We start from the raw sequence: 26,322 nt of genomic DNA, 5'->3' as shown, positions 1-26,322 counted from the left end.
CAACATTCTCACCCACCCCACCAAAAAACACAAACATTCCTACATTCAGGCCAACCCCCAAAAACACCAACAAACAAAAAACACAAACTTGCCTATATTCACGCCAACCCCAAAAACACAGGTTTAAAAACACAAACATGCCTACATTCACGCCAACCCCCAAAAACACAGGTTTAAAAACACAAAAATGCCTACATTCACGCCAACCCCCAAAAACACAGGTTCAAAAACACAAACATGCCTACATTCACACCAACCCCCAAAATCACAGGTTTAAAAACACAAACATGCCTACATTCACACCAACCCCCAAAATCACAGGTTTAAAAACACAAACATGCCTACATTCACACTGACCCCAAAATCACAGGTTTAAAAACACAAACATGCCTACATTCACACCAACCCCCCAAAACACAGGTTAAAAACACAAACATGCCTACATTCACACCAACCCCCCAAAACACAGGTTAAAAACACAAACATGCCTACATTCACGCCAACCCCCAAAAACACAGGTTAAAAACACAAACATGCCCACATTCACACCGATCCCCAAAAACACAGGTTAAAAACACAAACATGCCTACATTCACGCTGACCCCAAAATCACAGGTTTAAAAACACAAACATGCCTACATTCACACCGATCCCCAAAAACACAAGTTAAAAACACAAACATGCCTACATTCACGCCGACCCCAAAATCACAGGTTTAAAAACACAAACATGCCTACATTCACGCCGATCCCCAACAACACAGGTTTAAAAACACAAGCATGCCTACATTCACGCCGACCCCCAAAAGCAGGTTAAAAATAAACAAACATGCCAACATTCTCACCCACCCCACCAAAAAACACAAACATTCCTACATTCAGGCCAACCCCCAAAAACACCAACAAACAAAAAAACACAAACTTGCCTATATTCACGCCAACCCCCAAAAACACAGGTTTAAAAACACAAACATGCCTACATTCACGCCAACCCCCAAAAACACAGGTTCAAAAACACAAACATGCCTACATTCACACCAACCCCCAAAATCACAGGTTTAAAAACACAAACATGCCTACATTCACACCAACCCCCAAAATCACAGGTTTAAAAACACAAACATGCCCACATTCACACTGACCCCAAAATCACAGGTTTAAAAACACAAACATGCCTACATTCACACCAACCCCCCAAAACACAGGTTAAAAACACAAACATGCCTACATTCACACCAACCCCCCAAAACACAGGTTAAAAACACAAACATGCCTACATTCACGCCAACCCCCAAAAACACAGGTTAAAAACACAAACATGCCCACATTCACACCGATCCCCAAAAACACAGGTTAAAAACACAAACATGCCTACATTCACGCTGACCCCAAAATCACAGGTTTAAAAACACAAACATGCCTACATTCACACCGATCCCCAAAAACACAAGTTAAAAACACAAACATGCCTACATTCACGCCGACCCCAAAATCACAGGTTTAAAAACACAAACATGCCTACATTCACGCCGATCCCCAAAAACACAGGTTTAAAAACACAAGCATGCCTACATTCACGCCGACCCCCAAAAGCAGGTTAAAAATAAACAAACATGCCAACATTCTCACCCACCCCACCAAAAAACACAGGTTTAAAAAAATACAAATAAAAAAACACAAGCACACCTACATTCACGCCGACCCCCAAAAACACAGGTTTAAAAAACACGAACAAACAAACAAAAAAAAAACATAAGCATGCCGACATTCTCGCTGACCCCCAAGAACACAAGTTAAATTCAAAAAAATTAAAAAACACAAGTACGCCGACCCCCCAAGACACAGGTTTAAAAAAAAAAAAAGTGCGCCTACATTCTCACCGACCCGCAACAAAACAGGTTAAAAAAAAAAGAAACAAACATGCCTACATTATTTCCCACCTCTCCAAAAAACACAGGTTTCAAAAAAACACACAAAAAAACCACATGTGTGCCTACATTCTCGCCCATCCCCAAAAACACAGGTTAAAAAACACAAACAAACAAAAAAACACAAGTGTGCCTACATTCACGCCGACCCCCAAAAACACAGGTTAAAAAACACAAACAAACAAAAAACACAAACATGCCTACATTCACGCCAACCCCAAAAAAACACAAACAAACAAAAAAACACAAACTTGCCGATATTCACGCCAACCCCCAAAAACACAGGTTTAAAAACACAAACATGCCTACATTCACGCAAACCCCAAAAAACACAAACATGCCTACATTCACGCCAACCCCCAAAAACACAGGTTTAAAAACACAAACATGCCTACATTCACGCAAACCCCCCAAAAACACAAACAAACAAAAAAACACAAACATGCCTACATTCACGCCGACCCCCCAAAACACAGGTTAAAAAACACAAACAAATAAAAAAAACAAACATGCCTACATTCATGCCAACCCCAAAAAACACAGGTTTAAAAACACAAACATGCTGACATTCACACCAACCCCCCAAATCACAGGTTTAAAAACACAAACATGCTTACATTCACGCAAACCCCAAAAAACACAAACATGCCTACATTCAGGCCAACGCCCAAAAACACAGGTTTAAAAACACAAACATGCCTACATTCATGCCAACCCCAAAAAACACAGGTTTAAAAACACAAACATGCCGACATTCACACCAACCCCCAAAAACACAGGTTTAAAAACACAAACATGCCTACATTCATGCCAACCCCCAAAAACACAGGTTTAAAAACACAAACATGCCTACATTCACGCCAACCCCCAAAAACACAGGTTTAAAAACACAAACATGCCTACATTCACACCAACCCCCAAAAACACAGGTTTAAAAACACAAACATGCCTACATTCACGCAAACCCCAAAAAATACAAACATGCCTACATTCACGCCAACCTCCAAAAACACAGGTTTAAAAACACAAACATTCCTACATTCAGGCCAACCCCCAAAAACACAGGTTTAAAAACACAAACATTCCTACATTCAGGCCAACCCCCAAAAACACCAACAAACAAAAAAACACAAACTTGCCTATATTCACGCCAACCCCCAAAAACACAGGTTTAAAAACACAAACATGCCTACATTCACGCCAACCCCCAAAAACACAGGTTTAAAAACACAAACATGCCTACATTCACGCCAACCCCCAAAAACACAGGTTTAAAAACACAAACATGTCTACATTCACACCGATCCCCAAAAACACAGGTTAAAAACACAAACATGCCTACATTCACACCGACCCCCAAAAACACAGGTTAAAAACACAAACATGCCTACATTCACACCGACCCCCAAAAACACAGGTTAAAAAACACAAACATGCCTACATTCACACCAACCCCCAAAATCACAGGTTTAAAAACACAAACATGCCTACATTCACGCCAACCCCCAAAAACACAGGTTAAAAACACAAACATGCCTACATTCACGCCGACCCCAAAATCACAGGTTTAAAAACACAAACATGCCTACATTCACGCTGACCCCAAAAACACAGGTTTAAAAACACAAACATGCCTACATTCACGCAAACCCCAAAAAAACACAAACATGCCTACATTCACGCCAACCCCCAAAAACACAGGTTTAAAAACACAAACATGCCTACATTCACGCAAACCCCCAAAAACACAGGTTTAAAAACACAAACATGCCTACATTCACGCCGACCCCCAAAAACACAGGTTAAAAAACACAAACAAATAAAAAACACAAACATGCCTACATTCATGCCAACACCAAAAAACACAGGTTTAAAAACACAAACATGCCGACATTCACACCAACCCCCAAAAACACAGGTTTAAAAACACAAACATGCTTACATTCACGCAAACCCCAAAAAACACAAACATGCCAACATTCACGCCAACCCCCAAAAACACAGGTTTTGAAAACACAAACGTGCCTACATTCAGGCCAACCCCCAAAAACACAGGTTTAAAAACACAAACATGCCTACATTCATGCCAACCCCAAAAAACACAGGTTTAAAAACACAAACATGCAGACATTCACACCAACCCCCAAAAACACAGGTTTAAAAACACAAACATGCCTACATTCACGCCAACCCCCAAAAACACAGGTTTAAAAACACAAACGTGCCTACATTCAGGCCAACCCCCAAAAACACAGGTTTAAAAACACAAACATGCCTACATTCATGCCAACCCCAAAAAACACAGGTTTAAAAACACAAACATGCCTACATTCATGCCAACCCCAAAAAACACAGGTTTAAAAACACAAACATGCCTACATTCACACCAACCCCCAAAAACACAGGTTTAAAAACACAAACATGCCTACATTCACGCCAACCCCCAAAAACACAGGTTTAAAAACAAACATGCCTACATTCAGGCCAACCCCCCAAAACACAGGTTAAAAAACACAAACAAATAAAAAACACAAACATGCCTACATTCATGCCAACCCCAAAAAACACAGGTTTAAAAACACAAACATGCCTACATTCACACCAACCCCCAAAAACACAGGTTTAAAAACAAACATGCCTACATTCAGGCCAACCCCCAAAAACACAAACAAACAAAAAAACACAAACAAGCCGACATTCACGCCAACCCCCAAAAACACAGGTTTAAAAACACAAACATGCCTACATTCAGGCCAACCCCCAAAAACACCAACAAACAAAAAAACACAAACTTGCCTATATTCACGCCAACCCCCAAAAACACAGGTTTAAAAACACAAACATGCCTACATTCACGCCAACCCCCAAAAACACAGGTTTAAAAACACAAACATGCCTACATTCACGCCAACCCCCAAAAACACAGGTTCAAAAACACAAACATGCCTACATTCACACCAACCCCCAAAATCACAGGTTTAAAAACACAAACATGCCTACATTCACGCCAACTCCCAAAAACACAGGTTAAAAACACAAACATGCCTACATTCACACTGACCCCAAAATCACAGGTTTAAAAACACAAACATGCCTACATTCACACCAACCCCCCAAAACACAGGTTAAAAACACAAACATGCCTACATTCACACCAACCCCCAAAAACACAGGTTAAAAACACAAACATGCCCACATTCACACCGATCCCCAAAAACACAGGTTAAAAACACAAACATGCCTACATTCACGCTGACCCCAAAATCACAGGTTTAAAAACACAAACATGCCTACATTCACACCGATCCCCAAAAACACAAGTTAAAAACACAAACATGCCTACATTCACGCCGACCCCAAAATCACAGGTTTAAAAACACAAACATGCCTACATTCACGCCGATCCCCAAAAACACAGGTTTAAAAACACAAGCATGCCTACATTCACGCCGACCCCCAAAAGCAGGTTAAAAATAAACAAACATGCCAACATTCTCACCCACCCAACCAAAAAACACAGGTTTAAAAAAATACAAATAAAAAAACACAAGCACACCTACATTCACGCCGACCCCCAAAAACACAGGTTTAAAAAACACGAACAAACAAACAAAAAAAAAACATAAGCATGCCGACATTCTCGCTGACCCCCAAGAACACAAGTTAAATTCAAAAAAATTAAAAAACACAAGTACGCCGACCCCCCAAGACACAGGTTTAAAAAAAAAAAAAAGTGCGCCTACATTCTCACCGACCCGCAACAAAACAGGTTAAAAAAAAAAGAAACAAACATGCCTACATTATTTCCCACCTCTCCAAAAAACACAGGTTTCAAAAAAACACACAAAAAAACCACATGTGTGCCTACATTCTCGCCCATCCCCAAAAACACAGGTTAAAAAACACAAACAAACAAAAAAACACAAGTGTGCCTACATTCACGCCGACCCCCAAAAACACAGGTTAAAAAACACAAACAAACAAAAAACACAAACATGCCTACATTCACGCCAACCCCAAAAAACACAGGTTTAAAAACACAAACATGCCTACATTCACACCAACCCCAAAAACACAGGTTTAAAAACAAAACATGCCTACATTCACGCCAACCCCAAAAACACAAACAAACAAACACAAACATGCCTACATTCACGCCAACCCCCAAAAACACAGGTTTAAAAACACAAACATGCCTACATTCATGCCAACCCCAAAAAACACAGGTTTAAAAACACAAACATGCCTACATTCACGCCAACCCCCAAAAACACAGGTTTAAAAACACAAACATGCCTACATTCACGCCAACCCCCAAAAACACAGGTTTAAAAACACAAACATGCCTACATTCACGCCAACCCCCAAAAACACAGGTTTAAAAACACAAACATGCCTACATTCATGCCAACCCCAAAAAACACAGGTTTAAAAACACAAACATGCCTACATTCATGCCAACCCCAAAAAACACAGGTTTAAAAACACAAACATGCCTACATTCACACCAACCCCCAAAAACACAGGTTTAAAAACACAAACATGCCTTTACATTCACGCCAACCCCAAAAACACAGGTTTAAAAACACAAACATGCCTACATTCAGGCCAACCCCCAAAAACACAGGTTTAAAAACACAAACATGCCTACATTCATGCCAACCCCAAAAACACAGGTTTAAAAACACAAACATGCCTACATTCACACCAACCCCAAAAACACAGGTTTAAAAACACAAACATGCCTACATTCAGGCCAACCCCCAAAAACACAGGTTTAAAAACACAAACATGCCTACATTCACGCCAACCTCCAAAAACACAGGTTTAAAAACACAAACATGCCTACATTCAGGCCAACCCCCAAAAACACCAACAAACAAAAAAACACAAACTTGCCTACATTCACGCCAACCCCCAAAAACACAGGTTTAAAAACACAAACATGCCTACATTCACGCCAACCCCAAAAACACAGGTTTAAAAACACAAACATGCCTACATTCACGCCAACCCCAAAAACACAGGTTCAAAAACACAAACATGCCTACATTCACACCAACCCCCAAAATCACAGGTTTAAAAACACAAACATGCCTACATTCACGCCAACCCCAAAAACACAGGTTAAAAACACAAACATGCCTACATTCACACTGACCCCAAAAACACAGGTTTAAAAACACAAACATGCCTACATTCACGCCGACCCCAAAATCACAGGTTTAAAAACACAAACATGCCTACATTCACGCCGACCCCAAAATCACAGGTTTAAAAACACAAACATGCCTACATTCACACCGATCCCCAAAATCACAGGTTTAAAAACACAAACATGCCTACATTCACGCCGACCCCAAAATCACAGGTTTAAAAACACAAACATGCCTACATTCACACCGATCCCAAAAACACAGGTTAAAAACACAAACATGCCTACATTCACACCGATCCCCAAAAACACAGGTTTAAAAAACACAAACATGCCTACATTCACGCCGATCCCCAAAAACACAGGTTTAAAAACACAAGCATGCCTACATTCACGCCGACCCCCAAAAGCAGGTTAAAAATAAACAAACATGCCAACATTCTCACCCACCCAACCAAAAAACACAGGTTTAAAAAAATACAAATAAAAAAACACAAGCACACCTACATTCACGCCGACCCCCAAAAACACAGGTTTAAAAAACACGAACAAACAAACAAAAAAAAAACATAAGCATGCCGACATTCTCGCTGACCCCCAAGAACACAAGGTAAATTCAAAAAAATTAAAAAACACAAGTACCCCGACCACCCAAGACACAGGTTTAAAAACACAAACATGCCTACATTCACGCCGACCCGCAAAACACAGGTTAAAAACAAACATGCCTACATTATTTCCCACCTCTCCAAAAAACACAGGTTTCAAAAAAACACACAAAAAAACCACATGTGTGCCTACATTCTCGCCCATCCCCAAAAACACAGGTTTAAAAACACAAACATGCCTACATTCACGCCGACCCCAAAATCACAGGTTTAAAAACACAAACATGCCTACATTCACGCCAACCCCAAAAAAACACAAACAAACAAAAAAACACAAACATGCCTACATTCACGCCAACCCCAAAAAACACAGGTTTAAAAACACAAACATGCCTACATTCACGCCAACCCCAAAAAAACACAAACAAACAAAAAAACACAAACATGCCTACATTCACGCCAACCCCAAAAAACACAGGTTTAAAAACAAACATGCCTACATTCACGCCAACCCCAAAATCACAGGTTTAAAAACACAAACATGCCTACATTCACGCCAACCCCCAAAAACACAGGTTTAAAAACACAAACATGCCTACATTCACGCCGACCCCAAAAACACAGGTTTAAAAACACAAACATGCCTACATTCACGCCGACCCCAAAAAACACAGGTTAAAAACACAAACAAATAAAAAACAAACATGCCTACATTCACGCCAACCCCAAAATCACAGGTTTAAAAACACAAACATGCCTACATTCACGCCAACCCCAAAAACACAGGTTTAAAAACACAAACATGCCTACATTCACGCCAACCCCAAAATCACAGGTTTAAAAACACAAACATGCCTACATTCACACCAACCCCAAAAACACAGGTTTAAAAACACAAACATGCCTACATTCACACCAACCCCAAAAACACAGGTTTAAAAACACAAACATGCCTACATTCACGCCAACCCCCAAAAACACAGGTTTAAAAACACAAACATGCCTACATTCACGCCGACCCCAAAATCACAGGTTTAAAAACACAAACATGCCTACATTCACGCCAACCCCAAAAACACAAACATGCCTACATTCAGGCCAACCCCCAAAAACACCAACAAACAAAAAAACACAAACTTGCCTATATTCACGCAAACCCCAAAAAACACAAACATGCCTACATTCACGCCAACCCCCAAAAACACAGGTTAAAAACACAAACATGCCTACATTCACGCCGACCCCAAAATCACAGGTTTAAAAACACAAACATGCCTACATTCACGCCGACCCCAAAATCACAGGTTTAAAAACACAAACATGCCTACATTCACGCCGACCCCAAAATCACAGGTTTAAAAACACAAACATGCCTACATTCACGCCGACCCCAAAATCACAGGTTTAAAAACACAAACATGCCTACATTCACACCGATCCCAAAAAACACAGGTTAAAAACACAAACATGCCTACATTCACACCGATCCCCAAAAACACAGGTTTAAAAAACACAAACATGCCTACATTCACGCCGACCCCAAAATCACATGTTTAAAAACACAAACATGCCTACATTCACGCCGACCCCAAAATCACAGGTTTAAAAACACAAACATGCCTACATTCACACCGATCCCAAAAAACACAAACATGCCTACATTCACGCCGACCCCAAAAACACAGGTTAAAAACACAAACATGCCTACATTCACGCCAACCCCCAAAAACACAGGTTAAAAACACAAACATGCCTACATTCACGCCGACCCCAAAATCACAGGTTTAAAAACACAAACATGCTTACATTCACGCCGACCCCAAAATCACAGGTTTAAAAACACAAACATGCCTACATTCACGCCGACCCCAAAATCACAGGTTTAAAAACACAAACATGCCTACATTCACGCCGACCCCAAAATCACAGGTTTAAAAACACAAACATGCCTACATTCACACCGATCCCAAAAAACACAGGTTAAAAACACAAACATGCCTACATTCACACCGATCCCCAAAAACACAGGTTTAAAAAACACAAACATGCCTACATTCACGCCGACCCCAAAATCACATGTTTAAAAACACAAACATGCCTACATTCACGCCGACCCCAAAATCACAGGTTTAAAAACACAAACATGCCTACATTCACACCGATCCCAAAAAACACAAACATGCCTACATTCATGCCGACCCCAAAATCACAGGTTTAAAAAACACAAACATGCCTACATTCACGCCGACCCCCAAAAACACAGGTTAAAAACACAAGCATGCCTACATTCACGCCGACCCCAAAATCACAGGTTTAAAAAAACACAAACATGCCTACATTCACGCCGACCCCCAAAAACACAGGTTTAAAAACACAAACATGCCTACATTCACACCGATCCCCAAAAACACAGGTTAAAAACACAAACATGCCTACATTCACGCCGACCCCAAAATCACAGGTTTAAAAAACACAAACATGCCTACATTCACGCCGACCCCAAAATCACAAGTTTAAAAACACAAACATGCCGACATTCACGCCGACCCCCAAAAACACAAGTTAAAAAATAAATAAATATATGAAAACACAAGTGTGCCTCCATTCACGCCAACCCCCAAAAACACAGGTTAAAAACACAAACAAACAAAAAAACACAAACATGCCTACATTCACGCCGACCCCAAAATCACAGGTTTAAAAACACAAACATGCCTACATTCACGCCGACCCCAAAATCACAAACATGCCTACATTCACGCCGACCCCCAAAAACACAAGTTAAAAACACAAACATGCCTACATTCACGCCGACCCCAAAATCACAGGTTTAAAACACAAACATGCCGACATTCACGCCGACCCCAAAATCACAGGTTTAAAACACAAACATGCCTACATTCACACCGACCCCCAAAAAAACAGGTTTAAAAACACAAACATGCCTACATTCACGCCGACCCCAAAATCACAGGTTTAAAAACACAAACATGCCTACATTCACGCCGACCCCAAAATCACAGGTTTAAAAACACAAACATGCCTACATTCACGCCAACCCCCAAAAACACAAACAAAAAAAACACAAACATGCCGACATTCACGCCAACCCCCAAAAACACAGGTTTAAAAAAAAAAAAACAATCTTGTCCCCTCCCTCCCCCCTCCAAAACTCCATATGGATCGACGACCCACACTCTCTTGTCTGGGTTCAGTTATCAATAGGATTTCAAAATGACTGGTGCTTCACCAGAACGGTGTTGTGTCAATCAGTGTGCTGTATCTCGGATGGAGGTTAATTTCGGAATCCATCTGATGTAGCATTTGTTATTGGCCATTAAAGCTCACATGGTGGCTTTTGACTAAATGTAAAAACAGGTGTCGCTCACAACTTGGTCAAATTACAAATTTCAGCCCAAAATTACAGGTAGGCCTGCATCAGCAAATGTCACAACCACCTGCTGCTACCCTCTCCTCCAACACCCACGCCCCCTCCGTAAAAGGGTCGGAATGATAGCCCAGAACGACCCAAACTCACCTCTAAGCTGTCGAGCCTGGGTTTGAATCTCAGCCCAGCTATAAACTGTCATCTTGGTGTTTCGCATGCAGGTCATTTATCAACATTTGTGTCATCCTTCAGATGGACATTTCGTGGGGCGTCTCTTCTGGAAAAATTAATTATTTGTACATTAGATATCCCACGGTGTCCTTCCCGAAGAGTGGGCAAGCTATCTGCGGCACCCTCAACAAATTATGAATTCCTCCCCCAACCTCCAGGGACACTGCCGACTCACCGAGCATAAACATGAGCAGCATTGCCGAGCCCCAGCAAATGATGCTAACAGCAGCTAACAGCCCTATATGCTTGTACTATGGCAATATTTACCATACAACTTGTATACACATTGATGTGAAGGTCAAATGGTGTCGTTTGTCAAAGTACAAGCACAACGTACTCTACTCTTATGACAAAAATAGCTTTGTGAACATGGGACATGTGATTGAATTATTCTCATGTGTGTACAATGTATACAATGATGCAGTGTTCTCTGCAGGCAACGCATCAGAAACAAGCATTCTAACTTATAATGAACCTGTGGTCAAATCTAAACCGATACAGTTAAAAGGAGTGCACGAAACCACTCGAGTTATCGTGTTGTCCAGTGTTTTTTTGTGTCGCGCAAAGTTCTACGTAATACACGCACAATGAAAATATTCCATACAATCTTATGTGGATGTGATGACAGTCAAGGTGACATAGAAAAATGGTCATTTTCCTGGTTCTTCTACATCTGTGTGCAGCACAAGGATGCAGTGCAGCATCATTGGCTGAAGGCACTGCCATGCTGCTGATGCAGTGCCTTCTACTGGTTAGGGCAGGAATTTGAAATTTGTCCACGATACCGGCGATAGCTCGCCTACTCTTCACGAAGGACACCGTCGGATTTTTAATGTCCACCAACGAATGTCGGGAGACGGGACATTCGTTTAACGTCCATCCGAGGGACGCTACACACATTGATGAATCACCCTGCCTCTGAAACACTGGGATGACAGTTTATATCTGGGTCGGGATTCAAACCCAGGCTCGGCAGCTTTGAGGTGATTGTGCGTACCTCTCGGGCCGAGGCCATCCTGTCAGCCCATTTTCCTGGTTATGAAACGTTGACATAAAATGTTAAAAATTTGAAGATGAAATTGAAAAGTTAAATGAAAGAAGTTTGTAAAATTCAACTTGTGGTGTAATATTTTGCTTGAATAGAACTTGGCTTACCAGAATAATCAGGTGAGGTGAGAGAAGCACTTTCTTGGGACAGTGTTGTCCAACTGAGATCATCATCACTCAATAGTCTCGGCCCAGCTTGTTGCTCAAAAACCACAGGACGTCTGATGAGTCTCTCTTCATCAGCACCGGTTTCTGCTGCTTCGGACAGTTGAGGTGGTTCCATCGTTACAAGGTTGTCATGCAATAATTGGGGTCCAACTGGTTCATCACACGATTCCTTATCGTTAGAGGTTTTCTTCATGGCAGCACGAGCATAACATGCCTCAAGGTCAGCATAATAGCCTAAAAAACTACGGGTTTTGCATTCAACTTTGGAAGGCTCCTCAATCACGACAGCTGAATTGCAGTCCTTGCCCTCAGCCTTCTCCAGCCCCACGTTTCCATTGCTGCAGCCAGAGGCATGACGATTGGTATCACGTGTATGAGCATGTATGATCCTTTCTTCCGTGACCACCTCTGGTGCAGTAACCTCATTCAATTCCTCATTTATTAGCTGGGTGCCTAAACTGTCTATCCAGTCTCCTGCCTTCCGTAACTGGTTTTCACCGTTCTTTAGAAACTTGGTGTTGATGACTTCAACCACCTCCGGAAGTGCTCGATTGTTGTTGCTACAATTGGGATCAAAATCAATTGCACCTCTTGCACCGTTTCCACCCTCAGCACTTTCCAGCCCCATGGCAGTCTGAAGGCTCGTCAGGGCATATGTCTTACGATTCTTGGGTGGTGTCGATGCGTCGGATCGAGTGTCTGGCACGCGCCGCATATCAGCGTCCAGCTGGGCATTGTGAGACGTGCGTAGTCGCAGTGTAAAGGGTGGGTGGGTAGCACCACTCACGGCCAATGGCAATCCATTCCCGACACCCAATTCTGCCGAAGGTGCTCCAATCCTCACTGATGTGGCCATGGCACTCGAGGCTGCGTCAACTGTCAAAGTGAAAAATCAAGAAATAGTCTGCAAGTTCCAACTCAAAATAAAAATATCATTACTTTGTACAAGAGCCATACCAAAAGTCATGAGCATCAGTGGACTACACACGTTTGAGCCGAATATAGTGGAACACGAGTTATTAGCAACATCTCTTCATCGATCCAATCAAATATAAATAAGGGCTCGGCAGATGCACGCCACTGGTGTTCCCGCAATCCTTTGTGACAAAATGGCTGTCAACGACATGTTGTTTCACCAACGTGCAGCGATTTAATTCCTCACGGAGTAGAATAAATCAGTCGAGATATCTACGGATGATTGAGTCAGGTGTACGGAGATGCTAAGGAAGGTTCTGGCATGTCAGAAGGTGGGTGAAACACTTCAAAGGCGGAAACACAGATATCACCAATCAGGCACGCTGTGGTCGGCCGAGAAGCGCCACAACTGAACACAACGAGCAGAAAGTCAATGCGCTCATCGGCGAGGACCGAAGGGCGACACAGCACAGCTTGGCGTAGAACAGCATGCCGTACAGGAGAGGATAGCGACCTTGGGATATCAGAAAGTTTGTTCCCGTTGGGTTCCTCGTTTGTTTATGAAGAAACACAAAAAAACACACACATGCAGATGCTTCAACGACATTCTGCAGAGGCCGTTGACTTCCTGTTCCATATCGTGACTTGTGATGAAACCTGGATCCACAATTTTGACCCAGAACCCAAGCAGCAAAGCAAGGAATGGCATCACCACATCTCCAAAAAAAGTAGAATGCCAAAAGAGTTGCCTCTACCGGCAAAGTTACGGGAACCAACTTCCAGGATGCCAAGGGATGCATGCCGGTTGATTTCCTGCCCAAAAGGGAAATCATCAACGTGGATCGCTACGCTCAGATGCTCAAGAAACTGAAACGTGCACTTCGGGAAAAGCACTATGGTGGAAAAAAGCCACCACCTTTCAACATGACAACGTTAGACCTCACACTGCGCATCTGACATTGCAGGAAATCTCAAATAAAGGCTGGGAAGTGCTTCCCCACTCCCCGTACAGTCGAAACTTGGCCACCTAAGAAAACCACCTGTTTGGGCCCTTGAAATATCACAAGAGAGGCCAGCACTATGAAAACGGGGTAGGCGGTCCAGATAGCCATGCATAGCTGGTTGTGAAGCATTGGAACAGACTTCTATCGCATCGGGATTTTTAAGCTCGTGTGGCGGTGGCATAGATACGTGGATCTTTCTGGAAGATTTTGAAGAAAAGTCATGAGGTATGTCTAGTTATAATTGACAATATCAGTTTTCTTCCATGTACCTTTGTATTACTGTACCATGAACATGCTCATGACTTTTGGTACGGCCCTCATATATTACAGCAAATTTACAACAAGCATGGAATATGCATTTCCTATGAGGGTTCTAGCAGTGATTTCTAAGCATTTAAAATCAGCAGAGCCTGATAATAAAAATAAAAAAAACAATTAGATGTCATTCACTCACCAAGTTTAGGGAAGGAAGGAGTGTATGCAGTTTGTTTTCTAGTATGGCAGCTGCTCATTTGTTGTGTTCTGCTGCATTCGTGGAATTATCATGTAAACATGGCTTGGCATGCTCCCCGACAGAAGGCATTCCAGGGGGGGTGATTGTACTAGCAATTAGTCATATAACTGGAATCATAAAGGCACATGCCTGGGAGTGATCGTTTTTGTGATGGACAAAGCATGAGTCACTCAAATAGTTGAACAAGGTTTATTTTTTGGTTCTGTACATTTCGTCATGGTTTACACCCCGGATATTCCTCCCCAAAGAGGTAATTTCAAATGTTCCTCCATTCCTAAAGGATTATTCTCGCACCGGCTAGACACTAGAGGATAACAAACATGAAAGGAAAAGAGAGGGGGGGGAGAGAGAGACAGAAAGACAGAGACAGAGACAGAGAGAAACACTGAAATTGGCAAGTAAGGGTTATGAAGTTGTGTGTTATGAAGGGTTAATGGATGTAATGAAGATCATGTGGAGAGATGGGGGATGATACGTTGTGGTGGTGCACCGCCCGCTTGAAGCCGAGGAGAAAAGAACGAGACCGATTAGCCTCCGGAAAGTGAGTTTGGCGGCTCAGATACAGTCCGTCCGCATTGGCCTGGCAGTCCACTGCCTTGCTTGTACTTCACCAAGTTGGAAGATCAAATTGTTCATGTGGATTGTTTTTAACGAATGTCAAACACATGGACCTGTCGTTGATTCCAACATCATGGAATAGTATTCCAAATATGAGCAGGTTTTTTATGGTTGAACAGGTTTATTTTTCTTCACCAAAGATATGTTTTAACATGAACATCTATTTTTAAAATAATTATTTATGAAGAAGAATAAGCACAAATCATTCCTTTATTAAATACTTAGTTCAAAATGATGTTCACAGTGTTTCTGATTTAATGATCAGGTCAAATCAAAAATGGCAACATGCAGTGCATCACAAGCAGTGCATCGCTGCGTCCACTTTCTGCCAGTATTCCAGTGGCCACCGTATGCCCATCCACCAGGCAGATGCCTGGCCCATCCCCATCTCCTTGAGATGCTGATCTACCTGCTGCAACCACAAGGAACATGGTTGGCTCATTGGCCTCCTCCACTTACAAGGCTTTTTCACCGAGAGAATCTGGTGAGCAGGATCAGCGTCAGGAAAATGAGCCACACGTCCATACAGCCGCAACTGACACTCACGGACTATGCAGGTAAAAAATCTCATTTGAGTCTCTCAGCAACCGCTCAATGGATTCAAAGTCTGACCAGCGATAGCCAAGGATTCTCTGAAGAGACCTGGTACCACAGGAATTAAGTCTCCATCTCAGATCCCTGGTCAGAGTCAAAGTCTCACATCCATAAAAGACTGGAAGCACCAAGGACCTGAAGACTCGGACGTTCCTCCCACTGCACAGGTACCGACAGTGCCACACCCCATGATCCAGTGAATCCATGACTCCCCAAGCTCGACCTAGACGTCTATTGACCTGGCTCACAGCCATCAGAGACATGAATATCACTGCAAAGGTAAGTGAATCTCTCCGTGACCTCAACATCCTCACCACAAACAGGTACAGAAAGGACAGCAGCATCAAAGATGTCATTGAAAGCCTGGATCTTAGTTTTGACCTAGGAAAACCGTAATCCCAGCGGCTCCGACTCCTCAATCAGCAGCTTGAGGGCCGCAAAAAGGATATCCAGAGTCTTCGCAAGGATGACTGCATCATCTGCGAAATCAAGGTCAAAGATCTTGACATTCCCAAAGGACACACCACAGCTTGATCTCTTCATCATCCTCCTCAGAATCCAGTCCATACAAGCATTGAAAAGTATGGTGGCCAGTACATACCCCTGACAAACTTCAGGAACAACTGGAAATAAGTCAGATATGGCATCACCATATCTCACAGCATTCTCAGTCCCAGAGTATAGTTCAGACATCAGATTGATCAGTTTTGGTGGCTCCCAACAAAGACCAATGATCCTCCAGAGGGCATCCCGATTCACTGAATCAAATGCTTTGCAGAGATCCAGAGAGGCTGCAAGCAGCCCCTGCCGAAACTCTCATCTGCATTCGGTGAGGACCTGAAGGGCAAGGATACAGTCAATTATTGACCTTTTTGTTGTAAAGCCTGACTGCTCTGGATGCTGGTGATCAAGCAGATGGTGGCGAACCCCATCAAGAATTTACTGAGCAATGACCTTGCCGGGTACTGAGAGCAGCGTCACCTCTCGGTAATTGTTGGAGTCCTGATGATCACCCTTCCCTTTCCAGAGAGGGACAACAAGGCCCCTCTTCCAGTCAGTTAGGATGATGCCTGTGTTCTCGGCAGAGCACAGAACTGCATGCAATGACATGAGTACAGCATTTCCACCAGCCTTGAGAAGTTCATCATGGATGCCACAGATCCCAGGAGCTTTACCCCATTTCAACCGGTTCACCACAGCCTATGTTTCCACAAACGAAGGTGGACCACAGGTGATTGGAGAGTCAGCAAAAGAAATTGTAACACCCCTGACATCCAACTCCACAGCTGGTGGATTAGCCTGGTACAGCCACTCAAAGTAACCAGCCCAGCAGGCCTGTACTTCAGACTCCTCTGTCAAGAGGCCAGCACCCTCCGCTCTAACTGCAGTACACCAAGGGATGGGCTTGGAGGAATGTAATGCGCGAATTCCTCTGTAAGCAGGATGAGAATCACTTGACCACAGGTGATGCTCCACCCACTCACAGATTCCTCGCACATAGGCCTCCTTGTCTACCCTCAGCACACGTACAGTTTTATACCTCAACTCCCTGGACAGCTCAGCTCTAATCCATTCAGCCTGGCCCTACGACTCTGGTCAATGGTATCAAGTGTCCCTTGCGAGACAAAATTATTCTTCGCCCCACCATGAGTTCAGAGACATCCACCGGCAACATCAAGGACGGTAGTCTTGAAGGCACTCCACAACTTTTCAGGATCCCAAAAAGCACCCAGAACCCCCAAATCTCCACTCAGCCTATTCACAAACGCCTCAGCTACCCTCTCATCCTTGAGCTTGCCAACATTCCGCCTCGGCTGGGATGGTATCATTCTGGATTTAAGCTGCAACCTCAGAGTTGCCACCACCATCCTGTGTTCAGGATTGAGGAACTGAGCACTCAGGTAGACCCTGCTGTTCTGGATCATCCTACAGCAACCATCAACCGATGGATAACAAATGAACGTAGGTTTGTTCATTGAATGGTAAAATTTGAAAATAAAGTATGCACATGTATCCTTGGCTTGGCAAATGTGTCTGTGCCACAAGTGCCGCCCATTTTACAGGTCACACCTTCCCCAATCACTCCCCCACTGTCACAAGCTGGTAGGGAAGGGGTGCTTTGGGAGTCTGAAGGGGTCTCCAGACGTACGAGTCAGAATGCGACCAAAATTGGGTTCCAGCAAGCTGCCACGATGGATAGAAGATGGACACTACAGGGACTTTCAGGAAGGAAAGCATGGAAGTTGAAGGAGGTGGGTTTGGGGTGGATGAACGGGGGTAGAAAAGATCGAGGTTTTGGATGGGGGAAGATAAGAGATGGTGGCGAACAGCTGTTTTGAAGGCCTACAGAGAAGAATGGAATTGAACAGAGTGAGGGAGTTTATTCCAAAGGCAGGAAAAGAAGAGGAATGAAAGAGTGAAGGTGAGCATCGATTCGTGATTTTGGTCGTTTTACCAGAAGGGGGTTGTTGGCGGACCTTGAGCGCCATGCGGAAGTATGGTGGGGACAAATCGCAGACAGAGCAGGGGGAGGCGAGACTGGCGAGGAGATGGTCGAAGACAGAAAGACCACCGACCTGCCTGAAGTGAGAGAGTGAGAGGCGCAAAGACTCGGACACATCGCGGGAGATGCCGATGATCCGAAATGCCGTTGTTTCCACAGCGTGAAGCCGAGAAAGGTGGGAGGCAGGTGCACCAGCCCAGAGGGGAGAGCAGTACTCCATCAGGCTGTGGCCGAAAGCTTTGTTGGTGGTCATGAGCTCAGGTGGGCCAAGGAAGGATTTTGCACGATGGAGGATTCCCAGTCGGCGACTGGCTTTGGAGGCAAGGTTGGAAATGCAGCTTTCCCAGGAAAGATCATGGCAGATTGTGAGACCCAGAAAGCTTGAATGAAAGGACTTCTTCCATAGGATTGCTGAGAAAGTAGAGAGGGGTTTTCTAAATGGTCCTTTCTGAGAGACATAGTGAGAGTGTGAAATTTGTCCGGATTGAAAAACATGTTCCACGTGTTGGACAAGTTTGTAATTTTATCCAGATCTGCAGAGAGCAAAGAAGTTGCTACTTGCTGATCTGAAGGATGAAAGATGGTACGACAAAGGGTGGAGTCATCAGCAAAGTGATAAAGAGGATTTTCGAGAGTCGGAGAGATCATTGATGAAAACCAGAATATTAACAGGGCCCAGAACGCTGCCTTGAGGAACTCCAGCCTGGACAGAAAGAGGGGATGAGAGAATTCCATTTAGGGCCACACGGTGACTGCGACAGGAGAGGAAGTCTGTGAGCCATGAGTGGAGATAGCCTTGGATACCATAGGAAGAGAGTTTGGTGAGCAGGACAGGGTGCCAGACTGTGTCAAAAGCACGTGATATGTCGAGGGACACGACTCCGATTTCATGTCTGTCATTGACGACCTCCAATCCTCCATCCATTTCAAAGAGAATAGTGGGAATAACTCTCAAGCTATCCACGCTAACAAGATGGGCCCTTGAGCATGCACATATGTAGCAAGGTTGTTCAAGACGTTGCTGACATGGCAGAAGCATACAGCCGGATGGATATGACTATCCATAAAGAGGAGAAGACCTCATGCATCCAGTCTGATCTAAAAGACTGACAAGAGATCGGGGTATAACTTCAGGCCTGCATTGATCTTCTTGTTCCTGCTGATCACCAAATGGCATCATAAACATTGTCACTTTCCAGTCAGAAAGCCCTGCAGAACAGAATTGCCAAATTTGATGCTTGTATCATAATTTGCACAATTTTTCTACTATCTACTACACTAAAGTGAAAGCAGAGAAGGCAGTTGACATTGGCAAGATGCAAATGGGGTCATTTGAAAAAACCTGGCCAACAGGATTTAATGCTGTTTTGTCCAAGCAGGTTGCAACAATGTCATTTTCCAGAAAAGCACTGAAAGCTTGGTAATAAAGCTGTCTACGATGTAAACCTAATCTACTCGAGAGTACTGGGATTGCAACGGTCCCGCAACATTGATCATGGGACAGTTTTGCACCATGAATGGCACCACTGTGCCAACATCAATGTTTGATGAATATGGGGCTGTGCAAATCATATTCCAAGTATATGCTGAAGAAGAAACTTCAAGGGAATGTATCTTCTAGGTTGACACCTGAAGCAGATGTGATAATTCTTGATGCATGAGCCATCCTGCGGGTTATACATTGGACTAGTTAGGGAACAGTCGAAGACTTCATGAACAATTTCTGCTGCTATGTGTTTAAGGAAACAGCCAAATGAGATGTGCACCTTACATTCGATAGGTATTATGACTTCAGCATCAAAAGTGGAACCAGGTCACCCTGTCAATAGCACGAGACTGTCAGCATGCCAGCATATGACAGACTCGGTCCTCAGACACCACTTCCACCCCAGAAAGTTGTTCTGACATTGACTGAAAACAAAGTTCAGTTGATGGACTTAATTTGTCAGCAACTTATTGAAAAAAGGACAGACTGAAATGCAATGAACCACACACAAGCTTGACACAAGTGGTCGGAACCCCGTCCCTGCAGAACTATATCATGGTGGTCTGACAAGCCTGGATTATCTTCAGATGACACACAGAGGCGGACATAATCATCATTCAACAAATGACACAATCAGTCTGTGGTGGAGCAAAGAGAATCAACATCATATGCAACGATACTGACGTATTCGTAGTCCTCCTCTATTATTAATATTATGCAGAACTTGGCTTTATGTGCAGTCTTACAGTGGAGAGTACCAGTCCTGGTAGAACATTGATAGACATTGCAGAAAGGGTTAAGAAACAGGCTGGTATTGTCTCACAACTTCTAGCAGTACACATGCTTTCTGATTGTGAAACAGTGGCACAGTTGCATGGTATTGGGAAAGGAACTGCAATACATACACATACTTGGAGCTGGTTGAACCTGGATAAGTTCTGTGATATTCAGGCAAGTATGCCAGAGGTAATAGCAGAGGATACCGAGTTAATTGCTGCGTGTTATGGTGGCAAGAAGACCAAAAACATGTCGGAGATTCGTGAGGAGGTCTGGTCCCAAAAGATGGGCAAAGAAGAAGTGAAAACAGCACCAGAACTGAAAAGTATTCTATCAATTACTGAGTCATTTGAAGAACATATTCAATGGGCCTACATCCAAAGAGCCATCCGGAAGTCAGCCCTTGATTCCTCACCTCCATCACTGGATGCTACGAAGATTGGATGGACAAATGATGAAGCAAGGAAATCATCAACACTAGTCACATTGGCATATAATGTCATCTTGCCCGACTTGAGATTCTTGAATTCATCAAATGTGGATGATCATCACACAAGCCATGTCATTCTGCACAAGTGTCGCTGTTGTGCAGCTCGTTTAACTTGCACCTTATTTTGTACCTGTCGAGGAGAGGCTGGTTGTCAAAATGAGAATACACGAGTTGCTGCCACGACTGTAGACATGAAAGAGCATGAGACACTTGACCTCCCACAGCTACGCCTGGATGTCGTCCAGTGTTGACATGGAAGAGTGTGAGACACTTGACTTCATACAGCTATGCCAGATGCCACCCAGTGTAGACATGAAAGAGCATGAGACACTTGAATGCCACCCAGTGAAAGCATCAAAGAGAATGAGACACTAGACTTCGAACAGCTATGCCTGGCTGCCACCCAGTGCAGACATGGAAGAACGTGAGACACGTGACTTCAATCAGCCTTCTCCCAATCATCAGCAAGGTCATGGCATCCGTCATCGCTTCCGACATCAAATCCTTCCTCTTCTCTAATGGCTTAATTTTCCAATCATCAATATGGATTCAGACCAGGTCACTCTATCCTGAACTTGCTGCTCCTGCTTTCCCAACAATGGATGGAGGTCCTCAATTCCAGACATGAGATCAGAGCCATCCCCTGAGACATATCGCATGCTTTCAATACCGTCTGGCACCAAACTCTTCCTATGGTATCCAAGGCAATCTCCACTCATGGCTCGCAGACTTCCTCTCCCATTGCAGTCAATGTGTGGCCATTCGTGGAATTCTCTCATTCCCTCTTCCTGTCCAGGTTAGAATTCCACAAGGCAGCATTCTGGGCTCTGTGCATTTTGTGATTTTCATCAATGATCTCTCTGACTCTCTGGAAAATCCTCTTCATCTCTTTGCTGATGACTCCACCCTCTGCCGTACCATCTGTCATCCCTCAGATCAGCAAGCAGCAGCTTCCTCGCTCACTGCAGATCTGGATAAAATCACAAGGTCATCCAACACATGGAACATGTGTGAATCCTGACAAATCTCAAACTCTCACTATGTCTATCAAAAGGACCGTCTGAAACCCCCCCCTCCCCGCACCCCCATCTACTTTCTCAACAATCCTCTTCAAGAAGTCCTTTCATTCAAGCTTTTTGGTCTCACAATCTGCCATGATCTTTCTGGGAAAAGCCACATTTCCAAGCTGGCCTCCAAAGCCAGTCGCTGAATGGACATCCTCCATCGTGCAAAGTCCTTCCTTGGCAAACCTAAGCTCCTGACCTCATGCAAAGCTTTCGTCCACAGCCGGATGGAGTACTGCTCTCCCCTCTGGGCTGGTGCTCCCACCTCTCAGCTTTCTCGTATTCCCGCTGTGGAAACCAAATCATTGGTATCTCCCCACAATGAGGCCGAGTCTTGTCGTCTCTCACTCTCTCACTGCAGGCAGGTCGGTGGTCTTTCTGTCTTCTACAGTCTCCTCTCTGGCATCACCCCCCCCCCCCTGCTCTGATTTCTGCAAGGCCCTCAAGACCCACCAGCAACCCTCTTCTGCTAAAACCACCAAAATCAAGAATCACTACTCACCTTCACGCTTTTATTCCTCTTTTTTTCCCCACCTTTGAAATGTACTCCCACAATCTCTTCAATCCCGCTCTTCCCTCCAGGTCTTCAAAACAGCTATTCACCACCACCTCCTCCATCCAAAACCACAATCTTTTCAACCCCGTTAATCCACCCCAAACCCACCTCCTTCAAATTCCCCGCTTTCCTTCCTGAAATTCCCTGCAGTGTAAGGACCTGAAAGTCCCAGTAATGTCCATATTGTTTACCCTGTGTACCCCACACCCCATCCCTCTCCCTTCCACAGATCTCCGAATGTCTCTGTTCCCCACTGTTTTGTTCTTCCCTCTCCAGTCCCTCTTGTCTCGTGGTCCCCTTGTAATACATTCTGTGTGTTAGCTCTTATGCAAGCCTCGACATTGTATAAAAAATATGTATAGAGATGAAAAAAAACTGCTATGCCTGGATGCCACCATTTTTCACACGTTGCAGGAAAGTATTGTTACGATTGTGGGGGTACATGGAAGAATCCAATGGGGAATATAGCATTGTGTGGAGTTGCTTGGTCCGTGGACGAGTAGGAGGTATCTCGATGTAGTAAGTAGGGAACCTGTGAGCTTCATTGTTACGTTATCACCACACGAGGTGTTGTGCGGTGTTAATTAGCCGATGGAGTAAGAATAAGTTCCTCAGTATGTGATTGCCTTCTGATTTTCCCTCTGTTGTTATATTTCAAGATCGGCAATCAAGGTGTGGCGACCCAGCCAGGATTGTGCCCAATAGCCAAGGAGACTGCTTGGGCAGCAACAACGCTCTGCACAGAGTATGGTCCCAATGGATGGAATAAAGGTGGGGAACGCGTCCCTGAAACCACAACAAATGGGCAGAAAGCCCCGCTTTCAAAGGTTGACAACAAACGAAGTCACACCACCAAAGGACGATTGATGGGCGTGACGTCAGCTGTGAAGCTCGCCGAACAGAAGAAGCCCCGCCTTCCCATCCCGGGTTTGGTGAGAGCAGGCCATGCCTCGGAGGCGAAGGAGAGATAGGCGTGATAAAAGAGGAAGGTGGCCTTGCACCTGGTGAGTGGCTTCCGACGACTGTATCGGATGATATATCCGCGTGAAAGAGGTCAAGAAGGAGAGCACACAGGAGAGGTTGCGCATCTAAAGACGAAAAATAAGTTGGCTTGGCATTTCAGGAGAGCCGTGATCAGAGTAGAGGCACGAGGAGCATTGTTTGGAGTGGTGAGAGCAGAGGTTGAGCGCACACCAAAGAGGACGACACGGATATTGAATTTGTGTTGAGGTGGTTTGGCTTGCATGGTGAAGTAAGACACCGGCCTTTTGCTTCTGGTCGGGTCGATGGAGACGATTGGAACACCCAAACCCATTACATTGGGGCTTTGAGCCTTTATGTGGAGTGCCATTCGCGGATTGCCTGGCGTGCATTCATCCCGCTACGAGAGAAGCGCCTCGATTCCAGTTTCACAAGGATCAGCTCTGGGCCAAGCTAAATAAAGGAATAGTTTGGAGGGAAGGTTTTACTTTTCATTTTGTGCCACCTTTGTCTGTATTTGAGTCTGTGTGAGAAGGCGCCTCGACTGTAGGATTTATTATTTTATTATGATCATTATCTTCTAAATTATTGTCCGTTGTAAATATCGATTTATTTTCATTTAATGTATTCCTGTTAAGACACTGTAGCATTGTGCAGGGCGACCTGTGCTGTGCTCCCCCGGGTGGATAGTCTCTCCGCCATTACGCCCCGTTAACGCACACGCATTAATTTCTGAGTCTTAGTTGTAGCTTTCAAGGAACAAGCTTTGCCAACCGTCCAGGTAGGGTTTATAACCCCTGGACACGACAGTACATTATGTATACATATCGGGTCAAGCTTCAAAAGTGCGAATCACAAAGGCATGGAGATCTCGTTTGGATGCCATGATGTATATTATAAAAGTTTTCAAAATAAACAAATAGATTTTTCAGCAATGGGGGGGTTGTTAATTTGCATATTCAGTGGAAATTGGCAGGCATGACGACTATATGAATGCCTTACTCAATATTGTATACCCTCAAAACATATGGAGAGACTCCTCAATAATGTTGCTATTTATCACACTGAGAAATGGACAAAATTCAATATTTTGAATTTGAAATTAATGGCAGCCCCCAATTTGCATATTTGGGCATAGTGAAATGCATGATAATTTCGGAAACATCCTGAGCAGTACCGCATATCCTCAAAACATGGGTCTTGACACCTAATTTGTTGTACCATTGTCAATAATTACTGAAATATTGACGAAAATAGAATTTTTGTAAATGGCAACACTAATTTGCAAGTTTGAAAAATGCTCAAGGGTGCCACAACGGCATCACATGGGTTCCCCACAAGACCACCTCACAGATATAGAAACTGCGGAAAAAAAACTTTGGGTGGATCCGACTGCACACTTTCCTGGCCGACTGACGGATTAATGGGATCCTTTTCCTCTCTATCTCTCCAACCATATTGGGTGGTCACGAGACGACCCTTAGTCTCAGCTTTTCCGCCTGTCTGTATGTCTGTCTGTTGGGTGGTCGCTAGAGTACCCTTATTGTCGGGTTTTCCGTCTGTGTGTCTGTCTGTGTGCGTGTGTGTGTCTGCAACGCGAGACTCCACAGCACAAACCAGCAAACCGATTTCGATGAAACTTGGCGACAGGTGCCATATGACCTGGGAGTGTGCGCGTTTGAGTTTCGTTGCCAAGCAACCACCCGTTGCTATGCAGTGGCCGAAAAACCGCGTACGGTATTTTCAATACTTGTCCTACAGTTTTGAATGTGGAGAAACGAGACTTCGGAATTAAACACTTCGAGATATTTAGAAAATTTTACTCGAGTCGATTTTTCATATGGTAGTCCTTCAAAAATAGGGTGTCTATTTACCGTCATTTTTTTTGTTTGTTTGTTTGTATGTAATGGACAGCTCTGGAGGCCAGAGGAGTCAACCAATTTTGATGAAAGACAGGTAGGTTCATACCAGGATCTAGTTCTATGCTTTTGAGCACTGTTGCTATGGATGGCACCGTTGCCCAGCAACGGGACTTTGAATTTTTTGAAAAATCCTAAAAAATTAATTTTTTCGAAAATCAAAAATCAGCTTCGAGGCTTTAATGCGCACTATAATTAACCTCTTTGTCAAAAAATTTCAGCCGGATCCGTCAAAAACTGTATGACAAGTATGCAATTATGTAGCGACCACCCATGTCGCCTACCGGCTTGTATGAATGTTTGTTTGAATGTCTGTATGTCTGTATGTAATGGACAGCTCTGGAGGCCAGAGGAGTCAACCGATTTTGATGAAACTT

The 26,322-nt window shown here is 43.9% G+C and overlaps 1 protein-coding gene across 8 annotated transcripts in view; it reads right to left on the bottom strand.

The window, feature by feature from the left end:
- LOC147009047 (amyloid beta precursor protein binding family B member 2-like) overlaps positions 1-26,322 on the bottom strand; it is a 192,083-nt gene that overhangs the window by 113,070 nt on the left and 52,691 nt on the right. For 5 of the 8 annotated variants that reach the window (XM_085863927.1, XM_085863925.1, XM_085863931.1 and 2 more), the window contains exons 4-5: positions 14,898-14,968; positions 12,465-13,400 (exon numbers count right to left, since the gene is read on the bottom strand). In XM_085863927.1, coding sequence (XP_085720053.1) covers positions 12,465-13,400; positions 14,898-14,955 — 994 coding nt within the window. In that variant the 5' untranslated portion in view covers positions 14,956-14,968. The remainder of the gene's footprint in view (positions 1-12,464; positions 13,401-14,897; positions 14,969-26,322) is intronic. The other 3 variants (XM_085863928.1, XM_085863929.1, XM_085863930.1) reach the window with 1 other exon arrangement.

This window comes from Eptatretus burgeri, chromosome 18, assembly GCF_056783735.1.
Source record: "Eptatretus burgeri isolate ZD-2024b chromosome 18, Ebu_testis_v1, whole genome shotgun sequence".
NCBI lineage: Eukaryota > Metazoa > Chordata > Myxini > Myxiniformes > Myxinidae > Eptatretus > Eptatretus burgeri.
The sequence above is the reverse complement of the archived record's forward strand: the minus strand, read 5'-3'. Positions and strand labels throughout refer to the sequence as shown.